This window comes from Tachyglossus aculeatus, chromosome 2 (assembly GCF_015852505.1).
Source record: "Tachyglossus aculeatus isolate mTacAcu1 chromosome 2, mTacAcu1.pri, whole genome shotgun sequence".
Lineage (NCBI taxonomy): Eukaryota > Metazoa > Chordata > Mammalia > Monotremata > Tachyglossidae > Tachyglossus > Tachyglossus aculeatus.
The window spans coordinates 44,078,848-44,098,671 of NC_052067.1; the positions used below are offsets into that span (position 1 = coordinate 44,078,848).

General features: G+C 43.4%; 1 protein-coding gene across 1 annotated transcript in view; it reads left to right on the forward strand.

Moving 5' to 3' along the window:
* WDR27 (WD repeat domain 27) overlaps nucleotides 1-19,824 on the forward strand; it is a 269,128-nt gene that overhangs the window by 75,355 nt on the left and 173,949 nt on the right. The window contains exons 18-21 of the mRNA XM_038770610.1: nucleotides 8,401-8,522; nucleotides 11,786-11,919; nucleotides 14,996-15,093; nucleotides 17,020-17,141. Coding sequence (XP_038626538.1) covers nucleotides 8,401-8,522; nucleotides 11,786-11,919; nucleotides 14,996-15,093; nucleotides 17,020-17,141 — 476 coding nt within the window. The remainder of the gene's footprint in view (nucleotides 1-8,400; nucleotides 8,523-11,785; nucleotides 11,920-14,995; nucleotides 15,094-17,019; nucleotides 17,142-19,824) is intronic.

Below are 19,824 nucleotides of genomic sequence, written 5' to 3' on the forward strand. Positions count from 1 at the left end.
ATTGGCAGAGCCGGGATATGAACCCATGACCTCTGACTCCAAAACCCGGGCTCTTTCCACTGAGCCACGCTGCTTCTAAGCAGACTGTGAGCCCTCTGTGGGACAGGGACTGTGTCCAACTTGGTTATCTTGTATCTACCCCTGTGCTTAGAACAGTGCTTGGCACATAATAGGCACTTAATAAATGCCACAATTATTATTATTATTATTATTATTATTATTATTATTATTATTACTATTATCAGCCGGCTTTTTTGTGTTGTAGATTCCCAAGTGCTTAGTACGGTACTCTGCAAACAATACGTACTCAATAAATACCATTGATTGTACAATTGATTGATTGATTGATGATTGTGCATTTAGCTTTAACTCTATTTGTTCTGACGACTTGACACCTGTCCACATGTTTTGTTTTGTTCTCTGTCTCCCCCTTCTAGACTGCGAGCCCCTTGTTAGGTAGGGACCGTCTCGGTATGTTGCCAACTTGTACTTCCCAAGCGCTTAGTACAGTGCTCTTCACACAGTAAGCGCTCAATAAATGCGATTGAATGAATGACGATGAGGAATTTCTCCTAATGCCGAGATGGATTCCTCCAGGAGGCCTTCCCAGACTGAGCCCCTTCCTTCCTCTCCCCCTCGTCCCCCTCTCCATTCCCCCATCTTACCTCCTTCCCTTCCCCACAGCACCTGTATATATGTATATATGTCTGTACATATTTATTACTCTATTTTACTTGTGCATATCTATTCTATTTATTTTATTTTGTTAGTATGCTTGGTTTTGTTCTCTGTCTCCCCCTTTTAGACTGTGAGCCCACTGTTGGGTAGGGACTGTCTCTGTATGTTGCCAACTTGTACTTCCGAAGCGCTTAGTACAGTGCTCTGCACACAGTAAGCGCTCAATAAATACGATTGATTGATTGATGGATGGGCAACCAATGGAGTCACCTGAGGAGTGGGGAGAGAGGCATAGAATGATGTTTTAGAAGTATTGCCCCGGCAGTAGGTGAAGTATGCACTGAGAAGGGAGGGCCTGGAGGCGGGAAAGTCAGCGAGGAGGCTGATAGAGTAGCTGAGATGGGATATGTCAAATATTTGCATTAGTGTGGTAGCAGTGTGGTTGGAGAGGAAGGAACAAACTCTGGAGATGTTGGGCAGATAGGACCAACAAGATTTAATTTCCCACTGAATATGTATGTTGAAGGAGTGAGCTGAGGTGAGGATAATGCCCAACATTGCTTAGCAAAGTGCTCTGCCTACAGTAAGCTTTCAGTGAATTCAACTGAGTGATTTTTAGATCAAAAAAATTCGGAAATTGGGAAAGCAAAAACCAGTAGGTCTAAAGAAATGCTTCAGAGATGCAGGTAATCAAAGCTTTTAAGCCGAAACTGTGGCTCAGTGGAAAGAGCACGGGCTTTGGAGTCGCAGGTCATGATTTCAAATTCTGGCTCCAATCAATCAATCATATTTATTGAGCGCTTACTGTGTGCAGAGCACTGTACTAAGCGCTTGGGAAGTACAAGTTGGCAACATATAGAGACAGTCCCTACCCAACAGTGGGGTCACAGTCTAAAAGGGGGAGACAGAGAACAAAACCAAACATACTAACAAAATAAAATAAATAGAATAGATATGTACAAGTAAAATAAATAAATAAATAGAGTAATAAATATGTAGACATATATACATATATACAGGTGCTGTGGGGAAGGGAAGGAGGTAAGATGGGGAGATGGAGAGGGGGACGAGGGGGAGAGGAAAGAAGGGGCTCAGTCTGGGAAGGCTTCCTGGAGGAGGTGAGCTCTCAGTAGGGCCTTGAAGGGAGGAAGAGAGCTAGCTTGGCGGATGGGCAGAGGGAGGACATTCCAGGCCCGGGGGATGACGTGGGCCGGGAGTCGATGGCGGGACAGGTGAGAACGAGGCCCAGTGAGGAGATTAGTGGCAGAGGAGCGGAGGGTGCGGGCTGGGCTGGAGAAGGAGAGAAGGGAGGTGAGGTAGGAGGGGGCGAGGGGATGGATGGACAGCCTTGAAGCCCAGGGTGAGGAGTTTCTGCCTGATGCGCAGATTGATCGGTAGCCATTGGAGGTTTTTGAGGAGGGGAGTAATATGTCCAGAGCGTTTCTGGACAAAGATAATCCGGGCAGCAGCATGAAGTATGGATTGAAGTGGAGAGAGACACGAGGATGGGAGATCAGAGAGAAGGCTGATGCAGTAGTCCAGACGGGATAGGAGGAGAGCTTGAATGAGCAGGGTAGCGGTTTGGATGGAGAGGAAAGGGCGGATCTTGGCAATGTTGTGGAGCTGAAACCGGCAGGTTTTGGTGACGGCTTGGATGTGAGGGGTGAATGAGAGAGCGGAGTCGAGGATGACACCAAGGTTGCGGGCTTGTGAGACGGGAAGGATGGTAGTGCCGTCAACAGAGATGGGAAAGTCAGGGAGAGGGTAGGGTTTGGAAGGGAGGACAAAGAGTTCAGTCTTGGACATGTTGAGTTTTAGGTGGCAGGCAGACATCCAGATGGAGATGTCCTGAAGGCAGGAGGAGATGCGAGCCTGGAGGGAGGGGGAGAGAGCAGGGGCAGAGATGTAGATCTGGGTGTCATCAGCGTAGAGATGATAGTTGAAGCCGTGGGAGGGAATGAGGTCACCAAGGGAGTGCGTGTAGATCGAGAACAGAAGGGGACCAAGCACTGAACCTTGGGGAACCCCCACAGTAAGGGGATGGGAGGGGGAGGAGGAGCCTGCAAAACAGACTGAGAATGAACCACCAGAGCGATAAGAGGAGAACCAGGAGAGGACGGAGTCTGTGAAGCCAAGATTAAAACTGTGAGCCCCCCCATGGGACAACCTGATCACCTTGTAACCTCCCCAGCACTTAGAACGGTGCTTTGCACATAGTAAGCGCTTAACAAATGCTATCATTATTATTACTACAAGCAAATCACATTGAACACAGTCCATGTCCCACATGGGGCTCACAGGCTCAATCCCTGTTTTCCAGACGAGGTAGCTGAGGCACAGAGAAGTGAAATGACTTGCCTACAGTCATGCGGCAGACAAGTGGCGGAGCTGGAATTAGAACCCACAACCTTCTGACTCCCAGGAATGTGCTCTATCCTCTATGCTGTGCTGCACTCCCCTTCCCAATCCCTCTCTCTCCCCACCCACAAAACACACACATGTACACACACACACACACATATATATATATATATATATAATGGCTTTCCAGGCCCTTGGGCAACTTCCTCTACTGGTTTTCCCCGGATCCCACACTGGCTGTCGTCTATGTCACCACCTAGTCTGCCCTGGTGGGAAAGAGTAAATCAGCTGCAGCCTGGAGCCCCTCTGCAACACCTCAGGGAGGCTGTGGCATCTGCCGTTGTAGCCATCACTGTGGCTGCAGTTGTAACCGTGGCCATGGAGCCACGAAGAGCCTAAACTTGGAGAAGCAGTGTGGCTCAGAGGAAAGAGCCCGGGCTTTGGAGTCAGAGGTCATGGGTTCGAATCCCGGCTCCGCCAATTGTCAGCTGGGTGACTTTGGGCAAGTCTGGGCCTCGGGTGTGGGTTCTAATCTTTGGAGTTAGGAGTTTTTCCCTGATGCCTAGGTTGACTGGAGATTTTTGAGGAGGGGAGTAACATGCCCAGAGCGTTTCTGGACAAAGACGATCCGGGCAGCGGCGGGAAGTATGGATTGAAGTGGGGAGAGACAGGAGGATGGGAGATCGGAGAGGAGGCTGATACAGTAATCAATCATTCAATCGTATTTATTGAGCGCTTACTGTGTGCAGAGCACTGTACTAAGCGCTTGGGAAGTACAAGTTGGCAACATATAGAGACGGTCCCTACCCAACAGTGGGCTCACAGTCTAGAAGGGGGAGACAGAGAACAAAACATATTATGATGATCCAGGCAGCAGAGTGACGTATGGACTGGAGTGGGGAGAGACAGGAGGCTGGGAAGTCAGCATGGAGGCTGGTGCAGTAATCCAGGTGGGTTGGATGAATGATTTTATTAATGGAGTAGCAGTTTAGATGCAGAGGAAAGCGCAGATTTTAGCGGTATTCTGAAGGCAGCAAGTGCTTAATAAGTTAGATTGGTACTGCTAGTAAGCACAAGAGGCAGCTGGAGGGTTGATTAGATTCAGGGGATTGATATTTGCATAAGTCTTATTGGTGAAGGTGAGGAGGATTGAGGACTGGTGGTCTTGGAAGGTGGGGTTATAAGGCGTGGAGCCATTATGAGCAAAGGGTCTAAGGTGAGCAAACAAGAGCGGGTTACAGCTAAGCAAGTAGGCTTGGAAGGAGAAAAGAGTGTGAGGAGGGAAATAGCAGGCCAGGAGAATTGATTAGTAATGTGAAGAGAGCTAGTGGATGGTCCTGAAACCTTATTAAGGAGCCTTTGCTTGGTGCTGAGGGACTTGTGCTGAGAGACATCTCAGAAAGATGATTTTGAATGCAAGAGCTACAAATTTTGCTTATTTAAGCTTCACTTCTGACTATATAGTTGTTTATGAGCAATATGAAAATCCTTTAAAGCCATTATACAGAAGAATAAACAAGCATAATGTTCGTAGCCACTTTTTATGGGTCGTCTTTATTTTGCTCCTCTGAATAATACTATTCCACAAACCAGTTTTTGAGGCAGAGCAGATCAAATAAAACGCAGTAATGCTTCAACTCAGGCATGCCACACAGATCATTCAATTGAATGTGGTTTGTTGTCTTTGTTCATGTAACCAGGGTCCAGTCTACAGATGCATTTGAAATTAGCAGTCACAATGAGGAAAGAGAATTTAAGGCTCCAAAACTTTTAAGCAATTTTTATGTATTTCACTTTCAGTGACGAAGGCTGGACAGTTGACTTGGCTATGCTCTGAAATCACTCCTAGAAAATACCGGTGTAATAATAATAATAATAATGGCATTTGTTAAGCGCTTGCTATGTGCAAGGCACTGTTCTAAGTGCTGGGGAGGATACAGGGTGATCAGGTTGTCCCCTGTGGGGCTCACAGTCTTAAACCCCATTTTACAGATGAGGAAATTGAGGCCCAGAGAAGTGAAGTGACTTGCCCAAAGTCACACAGCTGACAAGCAGCGGAGCCGGGATTAGAACCCATGACCTCTGACTCCCAAGCCCGGGCTCTTTCCACTGAGCCATAAGAGTAGGGGGCAGAGGTGGTAGGAGCAGACTGGGAGGATTGCAAACTACCCCATCTCTGAATCCTGCATTTTTAATTGGTTTAGGAGTTATTGAAGTCATTTGGAGAGGTCTTGCAGGCTAAAGGAGATGCAAGTGGGGAGAGAGATTGGAATTAGTATAGTAGATCTGGAAGTCATCCATATAAGAAGGGTGAGTTGAAGCCCCTGGGGTGGATGAACTCCCAGCGGGAGTGGGTTTACAGTCATAAAAGTAGGGTACAAAGAATTATCTTGAAGGACACCTGTAGTTAGGGGCTGAAAAGTGGAAGTGGAGTCAGCAAAGAGGTCGGAGAAAGGGTAGCTAGAGAGGTAGGAGGGAAACCAGGAGAGAACTATGTGGATGAAACCAAGAATGGATTGCGTTTCCAGGAATAGAGCGTGGTCCACTGTGTCACAGGTTGCTAGGAAGTCAAGGAAGATTAGGGTGGGGACCACCATATCTGGCAAGGGGGAGGCCATTGGAAACTTTGGAGAAGGCAGTTTCAGTACAGTGAAGGGTGCAGAGAAGCGTAGTAGGATAAGAAGGGAGTTGATAGAGAGTAAACGGAGGCAGCGGGTGTATTTAACTTGTTCAAGGAGTTTGGACAGGAATGGGGAAAGGCAAATGGGATGATAGCTGGAAGACAGAATGGAATCAAGGGAAAGGTTTTTTAGAATGAGAAAGACCTGAACATGTTTGAAGGTGGAGGGAAAAAAGCCATAAGAGTGAGTAATTGAAGATGGCAGTAAAGGAAGGAACAAAGGTGAGGGAAGGTACTTTTATTAGATGAAGGGGTGATTTCAGAGGCAGAGGTGGAGGAGGTAGATTTTTAAAGCAGATGGAGAAAATCCCTTGAGAGTGGCTGAAAAGGATAAGCAAGTGATTGTGGATAGGAGAGAGTGAGTTGGGGGGGAATTTGGGGGAGCATGTGGCTAATGGTTTCCATTTTAGCAGAGTAGTTGGCGAGATCATCAGGAGCAAGAGAGGGCAGAGTAGGGAGTGCTGGGATTTTGGAAAAGAGTTAAAAGTCTGGATTAATTGGTGCGGGCTGTGGACGTGGGAGTCAGCAAGAGAAAAGTAATGTTGCTGAGCTGGAGAATTCATTCATTCATTCAATCATATTTATTGAGCGCTCACTGTGTGCAGAGCACTGTACTAAGCACTTGGGAAGTACAAGTCGGTAACATATAGAGGCGGTCCCTACCCAACAACGGGCTCACAGTCTAGAAGGGGGTGGGGAATGGCAAAGTTATAACAAGTAAGGGTGAACTGGAAGTAGCAGGAGATGGCCTGGCAACTATATTTCCATCAACAGAGCTCTGCAACAGGAGGCAGATTGTGGAAGTAATCCAGGCCTGGGAGTTGCTGGTTTTCGATCACTTCTATTTCACCTCCCAACGTTGGGTGAGGGAATTGAGTTCAGTGGAGAGAAAAGTGTCTCAAGATTTTCAATTCACACCGAAGGGATGGGTAGAAGCAGCATGGTGGAAGGAGCACAGGTTTGGGAATCAGAAGGTCATGGGTTCTAATCCTGGCTCTGCCACTTGTCTGCTGTGTGACCCTGGGCAAATCCCTTCCCTTCTCTGTGCCTCAGTTACCTCATCTGTAAAATGGGAATTGAGACTACGAGCCTCGGGTGGGACAGGGATTGTGTCCAACCTGATTTGCTTGTATAATAATAATAATAATAATAATAATAATAATAATAATAATAATAATAATAATTCTGGTATCTGTTTAGTGCTTACTGTGTTCCAGGCACTGTACGAAGCGCTGGAGTGGTACAAGGAAATTTGGTTGGACACAGTCCCTGTCCACAGTCTAAGTAGGTGGAAGAGCAGGTATTGAATCCTCATTTTACTGATGAGGCAACTGAGGCCCAGAGAAGTAAAATGACTTGACCAAGGTCACACAACAGTCAAGTAGCAAAGCCAACATTAGAACCCATGTCCTCTGACTCCTGGGCCCCTGCTATTTCCACTGGGCCACAATGCTTTCCACGCTGCTTCCTTAAAATGCTTTCTCTCCTCTAGACTGTTACCTCATTGTGTGCAGGGAATGTGTCTACCAACTCTGTTATATATTGTTATATTGTACTCTTAGTACAGTGCTTAGTACAGTATGTTTGGTTTTGTTTTCTGTCTCCCCCTTTAAGACTGTGAGCCTGTTGTTGGGTAGGGAGCATCTCTATATGTCGCCAACTTGTACTTCCCAAGTGCTTAGTACAGTGCTCTGCACACAGTAAGCGTTCAATAAATATGATTGATTGATTGATACAGTGCTCTGCACATGGTAAGTGCTCAATAAATAGCCCCTGCATTATTTTCATTTCCCAATTTCAGCTCTCCCTTCAGCAGTTGTTTCCATATCTATGCCCATTCTCTCACATGGTTCAGCCAGTGAAGCTTTGTTACTTTGAGCAGAGCTCCAATCAATCAGTCAATCAATCAAATGTCTCCTTATTGAGTGCTTACTGTGTACAGAGTACTGTACTAAGCGCTTGGCAAAGTACAATATAACGCTAGAACTACATCCCAGAACTTCATTGGTCATGATCTTATCTGGCCATTTGATTAGTGTGAACCGTAAATACAGCGATGGAACTGTTCAAATAGTCGGCAATGGTGTAGGATCTGTGTCTCACAGCCATGAGAAGCAGCATGGTTTAGTGGCAGGAGCCCAGGCTTGGGAGTCAGAGGTCATGGGTTCTAATCCCTACCCTGCCACTTGTCTGCTGTGTGATCTTGGGCAAGTCACTTAACTTCTCTGGGCCCCAGTTACCTCATCTGAAAAATGAAGATTAAGACTATGAGCTCCCTGGGACTGTGTCCAACCCGATTTGCTCATATCCACCCCAGCACTTAGAACAGTGCCTGACACATAGAAAGTGCTTAACAAATACCGCAATCATTGTTATTATTACATTAAGGACTTACAGTTGGAGAGTGGTTTGTCAGAGTTGGCTATGTGAGAAAGGTGGTACAGTGTGATTTTTGATGATGACATCCAGTGTGGGTAAGGTCGGAGTGGAACAAGAAACCTGAGAAATCGAGATTCATTCTCACCCAATAAAGCCTTTTACATTGTTATTGTATTACTTACAAAATGCCATTCCTACTCTGTTGAATAAGAATATTAGGAAACACAAGGGTCCTCATGTCATTGATATCTGTGTGGCAGAAGAATAAAAAAAGGGTTTTTTTTCTCCTTGTTTTCATTAAGGTCATGATGGAGCAGTGACTTCAGTTGGTTGGAGTCATGACAGGAAGTGGTTAGTTTCTGCTTCTGAAGACAGGACACTGAGGATCTGGTCAGTTCGGAGTACAAAACCTGCATTATTCTTGGTAATGACTGTTTCGTATTTCTTACAGGAGGTCACTTGTAAATGCGTAACTTTGTGAACTTGGAAGTCAGGTGGTTACAAATCTTTTCAAGCTGAGTAAAATTAGAGAGTATCCCGTTTAAAATAATCGCAATCCGAGTTCTTGTACAGAGCCCCGTTTTCGTCCTGTAATTTATTTTACTATTCCGTCTCCCTCATTAGTGAAAACACAGTAGATGCAGGTTTTTAGTACAATAGCATGATGGTCCAAACTGAGCTAGCTCCGCACATAGGTGGTGTAATGGCTAGACCATGGGCCCGGGAGTCAGAGGGTTATGAGTTCTAATCCTGGCTCTGCCACGTGTCTGCTGTGTGGCCTTGGGCAAGTCACTTCACTTCTCTGGGCCTCAGTTACCTCATCTATAAAATGGGGATTTAAGACTGGGAGCCCTAAGTGGGACAGGGGACTGTGTCCAACCTGATTTGCTTGTATCCACCCCAGCACTTAGTACAGTGCCTGGCACATAGTGTTTAACAAAAATTGCAATTATTATTATTATTATTATTATTATTATTATAAGGGAGAGGCCCAGAAGTTGCCTAAGCAAATTACTACTAACTTCTAAGTAGCCCTCCCAAAGGGAAAACTTATTTATGGTGTCAGTCATCCTCATAGTGACACCAACAGGAGCACACTAATCACAGTGGGGTAGGGGGGTTGGGGGAGATTTGGGCAAAGAGGATGGGGTGAGACAAGGGTTTTGAGGGAGAGGACCTGAGGAGCAAGGTCTCCATCTTAGGGTCCTTGAAGAGAGGAACTGTGAAGTGGGGAGTACTTGGGAAGGCTGTGTTAATAATAGTAATAAGAATTACGAGATCAGTGAGGTTGGGTAAGATGGGGAGAGCTGATTGACTGCTTTAAAGCCAATGGTAAGGAGTGTCTGTTTACTGAGCAGGTGGATGGGCAACCATTGGTGGTTGTTGAGGAGTGGGGAGAATGGATTGAACGTTGTCTTAGAAAAATGATCAGGGCACCAGAGTGAAGAATCTGGTGCTTCAAAGCTCTCCATTACCTCGCCCCCTCCTACCTCACCTCCCTTTTCTCCTTCTCCAGCCCAGCCCACACACTCTGCTCCTCTGCAGCTAACCTTCTCATTTTGCCTTGTTCTTGCCTGTCCCGCTGTTGACCCCGGCCCACGTCCTACCTCCATCCTGGAACACCCTCCCTCCACACATCCGCCAAACTAGCTCTCTTCCACCCTTCAAAGCCCTACTGAGAGCTCACCTCCTCCAGGAGGCCTTCCCAGACTGAGTCCCCTCATTTTTCCTCTCCTCCTCCCCTCCCCATTGCCCCCCACCCCTCCCCACAGCACCTGTGCATATTTGTACATATTTATTACTCTATTTTATTAATGATGTGTACCTAGCTATAATTCTATTTATTCTGATAGTATTGACACCCGTTTACTTGTTTTGTTGTCTGTCTCCCCTTTCTAGACTGGGAGCCCGTTGGTGGGTAGGGACTGTGTCTATATGTTGCCGATTTGTACTTCCCAAGTGCTTAGTACAGTGCTCTGCACACTGTAAGCGCTCAATAAATACGACTGAATGAATGAATGAAAGTATGGACTGGAGTGGGGACAGGAGGCAGGGAGGTCAGCAAGGAGGATGATGCAGTAATAGTAATAATAACGATGGCATTTGTTAAGTGCTTGCTATGTGCAAAGCACTGTTCTAAGCGCTGGAGGGGGATCAGGTTGTCCCACGTGGGGCTCATAGTCTTAATCCCCATTTTACAGATGAGGTAACTGAGGCACAGAGAAGCTAAGTTCATTCATTCATTCAGTCGTATTTATTGAGCGCTTACTGCTTGCAGAACACTGTACTAAGCGCTTGGGAAGTACAAGTCGGCAACATATATACCCATGAACGGGCTCACAGTCTAGAAGGGGGAGACAGACAACAAAACAAAACATGCAGACAGGTGTCAAAACGGTCAGGATAAATAGAATTATAGCTATATGCACATCATTAACAAAATAAATAGAGTAGTAAATATGTACAAGTAAAATAAATAGAGTAATAAATCTGTACAAATATACACAAGTGCTTATAGAGATGTGACTTGCCTAAGGTCACACAGCTGACAATTGGAGGAGCCGGGATTTGAACCCATGACCTCTGACTCCTAAGCCCGGGCTCTTTCCATTGAGCCAGTAATCCAGGCGGGATAGGATGAGTGATTGTATTAGCAGGGTAGCAGTTTGGATGGAAAGGAAAGGGCAGATTTTAGCGATGCAGTGAAGATAAAATCGACAGGGTTTGGTGGCATATTGAATACGTGGGTTGGAAGAGAGCGATGAGTTGAGAACAACACTAAGGATATGGGCTGGTGAGATAGGGAGGATAATGGTGTTTGCAGCGATGAGAAAGACCGGGGAAGAGGGAAAATAGAAGGGGATCTAAAACTCATCTCAGTTCCAATACGTGAGTGAACTAGGACCCTGGGATATCCTTGTTCATCTGATCTCAAAAGTGGCAAGATTGGTGACTCACACCATTTATTAGAGGCTACTGTGACCAGCTAACAGTCACAAGAAGTAAACAGGTGGTGTTTCCTCAAGGAAAAGGTAAGTTTAATTTTTTTCTGGAGCAAGTAGAAGCTACTAGAGGGGCTTAAACCTGGATGCAAAATGAACTAGGGCTCAGGATAGGTAAGAGGAGGAAAAACAACAAGGAAGAGGTTGCAAGAGTGAAAATTAGGTAACTAAAGTGGGGAAGAAACCTTTAGCAAGAGAGAGAGTGGGGAGGATTTTAGAGCTGTTGGCAGGATCCACTTAATAAAATAATAATTTTACAGATCCCCAGATGTAAATATGAAAGTAAAGGCACATTTAATAATTTCTCTCTGACAACATTTAAAAACTTTTAGAAGTGTGAGTAAATATTGGCTTGATATAAATAAAAGAAAAACATTTAATTGAAAAACAATTTTACTGCCAAATTTGAAGCGTTTGAAAGTCCAGTAATTTGTTCTATTTAAGATTTTTCTACTTTGTTAAAACGTATTTGAAATTAAACAACAGCTTTATAAAGAAGAAAAAAAGGTCCCTTGAGGGTTAAGACAATGTTTGGAAAATTTTAGCTAAATGTCAGACATGTTTATACCCAAAAGTACAATTGGAAAATAGGGAGTCTTGCTGGAAGTAGTTTTATATTCATAATAAGTGACTTTTAGAATATGCTAATGGTATTTTGGAAGTAATCACTGTATTTTCATTTCAGGGCAAGGACATGTTTTGTAAGCCGATCAGCTCTGCACAGTTTTATTATATGGACAATTTTATATTGATGTCTTCTGGGGTAGAATTTCAGCTCCTAAAATACCATATTGACACTTGTAAGGATGAGCTAAAAAGGTAGGTAAATATTTTTCCTCATGCACCAAATCAAGTATTTATTCGTATATTACCCAGAATTAGGAGAATTCAACGTTCTTAGAAGGAACAATAGACAGTTTTTCGATTCATTCATTCAATCGTATTTATTGAGCGCTTACTGTGTTCCGAGCACTGTACGAAGCAATTCCTTTAAACCCACGAAATGAATTGTAATTATAATGCTGAAGAAGAAGTCAAATTGGTGGAATCGAATGCAGCCATGGTATGGTAAGGGGTACTTCTCAATCCAGTTATAGTCCCGTTCCCTCCAATGCATGCAAACCCAGTCCCTTGCAACACTTCACCAGTTTCTATGTCTTTTCTGTCCTTCTGGTCGTATCTGTGGCTGGCGGTCCCCTCCTTTCAGAGCTGTGAAGCCAGAAGATAGGGTAGGATGGGGAGAGAAGTGGCATTAGGAGAGAGTGCAGGGAGAATCTTCCAAGGCAGAGGGGATAATCCCTCAGAGGCTCCCTGGAAGCATCATACTCATTTTCTACCTCAGACCTTCTCTCCCACCTGATCCTTGTCCTCCTTTCTCTCTTCCTTCTCTCCCAGCCCAGGTGTGTCAGTTGAAAAATGGTGTAGGGAGCGGGGAGCTAAGACCCTATGAGGGGAGGAGGAGGGGGAGATCCACTCTGAGTTGGGGCTGAGTCGCAGGGAGAAGGAGGAGATGGAGGCGCTTCACCTTCCCAGATTTAGCTACTGCACAGGTGACTTGTTCCCTGTCCCAAATGGGAAAGGGAGGGAGCATCATGGCTTAAGTTCCGGGGCTGGCACTGCTGCTGATTGGTAAGGGACGTCAGGTCTGGGAAGCACGGATGCTCCCCACCTGTGCTTCTGGGAAACTGAATTAGTTTTTGATCACGAGAAACAGTGTAGCCCAATGGATAATAATAATAATAATGGAAACAGTGTAGCCCAATGGATAATAATAATAATAATGGTGGTACTTGTTAAGCGCTTACTATGTGGAAAGCACTGTTCTAAGCGCTGGGGGGAATACAAGGCGATCAGGTTGTCCCACGTGGGGCTCACAGTCTTAATCCCCATTTTACAGATGAGGTAACTGAGGCACAGAGAAGTTAAGTGGCTTGCCCGAGGTCACACAGCTGACAAGCGGCGGAGCGTGGATTTGAACCCATGACCCCTGACTCGCAAGCCCACGCTCTTTCCGCTGAGCCACGTTGCTTCATGATGGAGCATGGGTGTGGGGGTCAGAAGGGCTTGGGTTCTAATTCCAGCTCTGCCACTTGTCTGCTGGGTGATCTTGGGTGAATCACTTAACTTATCCGTACCTCAGTGACCTCATCTGTAAAATGAGGAAACTGTGAGCCCCAGGGGTGATGTAGAGCGTGTCCAACCTCATTAGCTTGTATCTCCCCCGGCACTTAGTACAGCGCCTGGCACAAGGTAAAGGTTTTACAAATACCATAAATTAAAAAAAAATTGGGAATCGTCTGTGTAGAAATGGTATTTAAAAGCGAAGGATTTGAGCGCTTACTGTGTTCAGAGCACTGTACGAAGCAATTCCTTTAAACCCACAAAATGAATTGTAATTATAATGCCGAAGAAGAAGTCAAATTGCTTGGTGGAATCGAAAAGAAAATGAGTTCTCCAAGTGAGTGGGTGTGTATGGAGGATAAAAGGGGATGAAGAATTGAACCTTGAGGGACTCCCACACTGTTAGAGAGTGGGAGGCAGAGGAGGAGCCAGCTAAAGAGACTAGAATAAGCGGCCAGAGAGATAGGAGAATTAGGAGAGGACAGTGTCAGAGAAGCCAAGGTTAGATAGTGTTTCTAGAAGGGGGTGGTCCACAGTGTTGAAAGAAAGAAGGAGGATTAGGATGGAATAGAGGCTATTGGATTTAGCAAGAAGGAGGACATTGGGGACCTTAGAGAGGGCAGTTTCAATGGAGTGAAAGGGGTGGAAGGTGAAAGGGGTGGAAGCCAGATTGCAGGAGGTCGAGGAGAGAATTGGAGAAGAAGTGAGGCATTAGGTGTAGACAGTTTGCTCACGGTGCTTGGAGAGGAATGTTAGGCGGGATATGAGGCATAACTGGGAGAGCCTTGGAGTCAAGGGAGGGTTTTTTTATTTTAGGATGCTGAGACAGACATGTTTGAAAACAGTGGGGAAGAAAGTTTTGGAAAATGAGTTGTTTTGATGTGTATATACCTTTAACTCTATATGGATGCCTGTTTACTCGTTTTGATGTCTGTCTTCCCCCTTCTAGACTGTAAACCCGGTGTGGGCAGGGATTTTCTCTCTTTATTGCTCAATTGTACTTTCCAAGTTCTTAGTACAATGCTCTGCACACCATAGGTGCTCAATAAATACAGTTGAATGAATGAAAGTGAGTCGTTGAAAATTGCAGTGAGGGAGTGAAGAAGGAAGGAGGCATTTTGGTATGGTGGGAAGGGATGGGATCAGAGGTACATATGGGGGTAGGATTTGAGAAGAGGTGAGAGATTTCCTTTTGAAATACTGCTGGGAAAGATGGGAAAGTCAAAGAAGGGGCAGGAGGAGGGGGGGACTGAAAAGGAGCAGGGGGTATGTCAGGGAGATCACATCCGATGGTTTCAATTTTACTTATAAAGTACATGTCTAGGTCGGTAGTGATTTTAGAAGGTCTTTAATTTCCGGCAAAAGTGTCTTGCTTTCTCTAACCAACCTAGGTGTTCAGATATTGATAATCCTGGTTATTGACTCTCAACAAGGTAAATAGGACAGACATGATGAATTGGGCGGGGAGGGATATATTTAAGGCAAAGGTAAGTGAAAAGGTATTCCACAATGTGATTACTCCGCTGATATTGCTTTTCATGTTAGATAATAGAAGAAAGAGATCAAAGAAGATGGGAAGGATTGTTTTTCACTGGTGTTTTTAAATGGATATACATTTCCCCTTCTTGGGGGCTGCCAGCAAAATATTCCCATGGTGTTTTAAGATATCGAACACTATTTTGTTTCAGTCAAATGAAGGCAAATTAATCTTGACAAGTTATTCTCTCAGGAAAAAGGTTGGATGATTGGCAATATTTACAATATTGTTTTGCAGGTACCAACAGAAGAGCATATGCAAATCAGTTCAGAAGTTCCACATGACTTCTCCAGTGGAGATTACCAGCCTGTCTGCTGTGAACGATTTCTATTCACGTATCCTTTTCTGTTTCTCTTTATTTTTTCTTTTTAATACACAAACATAATTACATAAGAACGTTAGAAATGATGTTAATGAGTCTGATCAATGATCTGACCAGCCTGTCTCTGACTGGCATCAAACAGAAAGGAGACCCGGGTAGGTCCTTCCTTGGTATTTGTCAAAGATGGATGATAATGGCGTGTTTAATCCAGTCCTACTGGTAGTGGCTTGTATTCATTCTTCCTCGTCAGTAAAGTGCCTTGTAATTCACTGGGCTTCTGTATCCCTGAAAAATATATATGGGGCCTAAAGCTTTCCCAAAGAACTGCATATGAGTGTAGAAGGCGCCGTCCTCAAAAAAGGAATGGCAATCTGGCACATTTTCCACTATTGAAGAAGAAATCCTAGCAAGAAAGAATGGCTTCTCAGAATGTGAAGTCTTGGCTTTTGTTCCAACTTTTGAGGAAGTCACTACTGCGGAGAAACGTTAAGAAGATAGATTAAGTGTTGCCTACTTGGGAGCCTCATGCTTTGGGTTTCGGATCTGGGGCGGTGGAAACCCTCCGCAATTCCAGAATCAAAGCCAGGGAAGGGCATGTTTTTGCAGTCTTAACCTGTTGTTCTGCTCTAGTCTTGGCAAAATGGATGTTGAAAGGAGTTAAACTGATGCAAAATCTCCAGGGGATAAAGTCCCTGTCTTCTAAACTCCTACACATCCTTTGTTTCAAATTCATCTTCTCTGATTGACCAGGGTCTTTTCCCACTCTTCTGCAGACTTGGTGCTTGCTTTGTTTTGAAAGGCATTCAGTACAGTTATATGGAATTATTGGTCTCTTTGGTAGCCTCTTAAATTGATATGGTATTCAGAGACCTTGAAAAGCATTTGGCAATAGCCATGTGTCAGGTATTACGTGGCTCAGTGAAAAGAGCCCGGGCTTGTGAGTCAAAGGTCGTGGGTTCTAATCCCCGCTCCACCACTTGTCATCTGTGTGACTTTGGGCAAGTCAATTCACTTCTCCGGGCCTCAGTAAAATGGGGATGAACATTGTGAGCCCTACGTGGGACAACCTGATTACCTTGTATCTCCCCCAGTACTTAGAACAGTGCTTGGTAAGTAGTAAGCGCTTAACAAATGCCATTATTATTATTTTGGCTCTCCTGCAAAGTTTACCACAGTTATGGAAAGACTATAGTATCCAGTGTTACCTCAGTCTTCTTTTCCAATCATAAATGGAGTAAAGCAGGATTCATTTAGTCTTATTCACCGTATTGTCCGGAACAACCGATCAATAGCATTTATTGAAGCCCAGCTATGTGCAGATCACTGAACTAAGCTCTTGGGACATGACAGTATAGTTAGTAGAAACAATGCCTGACCTCAGGGAGCTTTCAATCTAGTTGGGGAGACAGATACTGAACTTACAGATTGGAAGGACATATGACTTGGTATCTAAAATAGAAGGTTATTGTAATATATGCAGAAGTGCTTCTTGTGTGAGTACACGTGAGAAGCAGCTTGGCCTAGTGCCAAGAGCCCAGGTCTGAGAGTCCGAGGGTTTTAATTCCAGCTCCGTGACTTATAGGCTGGCCATAATAATTTTTCATACTTCAACTTTGGTGGATAGCTCATTTTACTGATGAAATAATGTATATACACATAAATATAAACTTGTATGTATATGTGCATATATAATTGAACTGAACACTTGCTAAATTACTTTAATGTATTTAATATAATATAAAGTTACCTATGTGAATGCATGCTTGACACCATATCTGCATATTTCCAGAAGCCAAAGACAAGTGATTGAAAACTATCATTTATTTCGGTTGAAACCAGTTAGAACTAATGAAAGGGTCAGGAACATCATTTGTTAAGTCTTCGAAATTCTTCCCCTAAGATGTTTCTGATAGCTAATCTTAACTTGTGGATATCGCAGACATTGTACTGGGAGCTGGCACTAACAGAGCATTGGAAGTTTTTGATCTAAGTGTAGGTTGCAGTGCTGCAGTTATACCAGATCTTCATTCAAGACCAGTCCACCAGATCTGCCAAAATAAGGTAGGTAACTTTAGGGAAATGCAAATTGAATATCCATGGATAAACTAAAATAACTTAAATGCTATATATCTAAATATACTGCCTGGGTTTTACATGTAGTAATTATTACATAATTAAATGGCATATACTAATTATTAAATGATTCTTCGCATCAACTTTAACATTAGATTTTTAACACCAAACTAATTGTTACAGTTTCTTATAGTTCAATTTTGGTTTTCAGTAGCCAAAAAGGTTTTACAGAGCATGAAGTACTAGTTTATTTTCTTGAATGTGCAACGGAGATTAAATTGCCCCCAATCCTTGTTCTCCCCTTCTTTTCTTATTCTTCACTATACTCACCATGAAGACTGTGGTCAAATGGTATTGCGTGCTCCCCAGACAAGTGACCAGATGGGGCTACTTACATTTCATAAGACTTTAGTTGAGGAAGAGGAAAGGTGTATCCTGTTGCTAGAAGAATCAAACCAGTCAATCAATCAATCACATTTATTGAGCACTTACCTTGTGCAGAATATTATACTAAGCACTTGGGAGAGTACAATATAACAGTTGGAAGACACAGTCCCAGCCCACAAGGAACTTACAATCTAGAGGAGGAGACAGATATCAATCAATCAATCAATTGTATTTATTGAGCACTTACCGTATGCAAAGCACTGTACTAAGCACTTGGGAGAGTACAACAACAAACAGGCACATTCCCTGCCTGCAATGAGCTTAGACATTAATATAAATAAATACTGGTATGTACCTAATTGCTGTAAAGTGCAAATCCAAGTGCAAGGACAATGCAGAAGGGAGGGGGAGAAGAGGAAATGAGGGCTTAATCAGGGAAGGCCTCTTGGAGGACTTTAATAAGTGGGGGAAGATCATCTGTTGAATATGAAGATTGAGGGAATTCCAGGCCAGAGGCAGAATATGGGTGAGGGGTCAGTAACTCTATGTATCCATAGTGTTTTCCTGGTAAAAATATGGAAGTGGTTTAGAATTGCCGCCTTCCGCGTGGTAAACTTGAGTCTCCGCTCTCGACTCTCTCCCGTGCTGCTGCAGCCTAGCGAAGGTGCCTCCAAATTATGTTATTAATCTTTTGAATAATTTGCACGGGGATTTTTAAGCAAGAATTTCTCATGCAAAATATCAAGTTAAATTCAAGCTGTGAAGTAAAAGGACTTTCCTGTTTAATGGAGCCCTACAATATCAGTGGAAAGTCCTTACTGTCAATAGGTAAGCAGAACTTCACAGATTAAAATTCATGCGTTCTTGAGAGGTTTTTTTTAAATGGTATTTGCTAGGTGCTTACTAAGTGACAGGCACTGTACTAAGCACTGAGGTAATCAGGTTGGATACAGTCCAGGTCCCATATGGTGCTCATAGTATTAATCCCCATTTTACAGATGAGGTAATTTAGGCATAGAGAAGTTGTGATTTGCCTAAGGTCATTCAGCAGATAAGTGGGAAAGTCAGGATTAGAACTCAGGTCCTTCTGACTCCCAGGACCATGCTGTATCCACTAGGCCACGCTGCTTCTTGATACATAAATATATGTTGATATTCAAGTTTTACACTCTTGCAGTTTAAGTATTTAGAATACCCTAACACTAATGTTAAATTGTGTTTAAATTGAAGGATTCACTTGTAAATCATGACTGGTTTTTTTCCCCAATTTTCTTTGAAAATCTATTGTAATTCGTAAAGAATTGCCAGGATTTATGAATGGGTGAAAAAAAATACTCTTCACTTTTTCTCTTTTCCTTCTCAGTCATAGAACTAAACTTGAAATTAATGTTTCCTTTATTTTCAGACCAGTGAACTTTAGAATAACAGCAGGTTTTTTCATTGCTTAATGTACAGACCATTTATTTGACAAGGTTATAAATTATTGGTAAAGATATTTTTGTCATATTTCATCTTTTGTTTGTGCTTGTTTTATTGGAGTTAGATATTTCAAGTTCAAATATAGTTATTAGTGTGGAAATTAGTATGTCAGCATTTCCATTATAAAATACCCCATTTTTTTTTTCTAGGGTTTATGAGCCAGCTATAAAAACTTGGCCTGGCTTGAAACTTGGCATAGAAATCCTCAGTCCGAGAATTTTCTTTTTTCCATTTTGGTTCCAAAATTTGGTTTAGATCAGTTCTGCTGCTAAAAGCCTCCAAAAAAGTATTGTGGTTTCAAATGTTTCTTTTTCCACTTCTTTAACTTATAAAGATGAAACCTCATTTTAAAAGAATGTTTAGTCCAGGCCTCGCTACCTAGTTTTTCTGATGTCTGAAAGGAAAAAAAAAAAAATCCAATTTTTGAAAACTTTGTAACTCTCCTCAAAATGATGCAGTTTTATTTCTTTTTCAGAACCTTTCTCTGAATTTCATAAAATGCCTAACTTTTGGAGAGTTCGTTAATGTTTCTCTAGAGAGACCTACTGGAGGGCAAGCATGATAATTAAAGCAAACAAAAATCCTTCTGCATAACCTCATGCTCAAACATTTTTAATGTTTTATAATTCATAATTGAACTGATAAAGGGACCTCATCTGTAAGCGTAATGTGGCTTCTCTGAGAAACAAACTTATCACGATAATTGTCAGAAGTCAAGATGGTGAAAGCACTCGTCCACTCCAGGCTAAGACCCAGAATAAAAATGGTCTGTCTGGTCAGGTGGTAGGAGGGCAATTTTTACTTC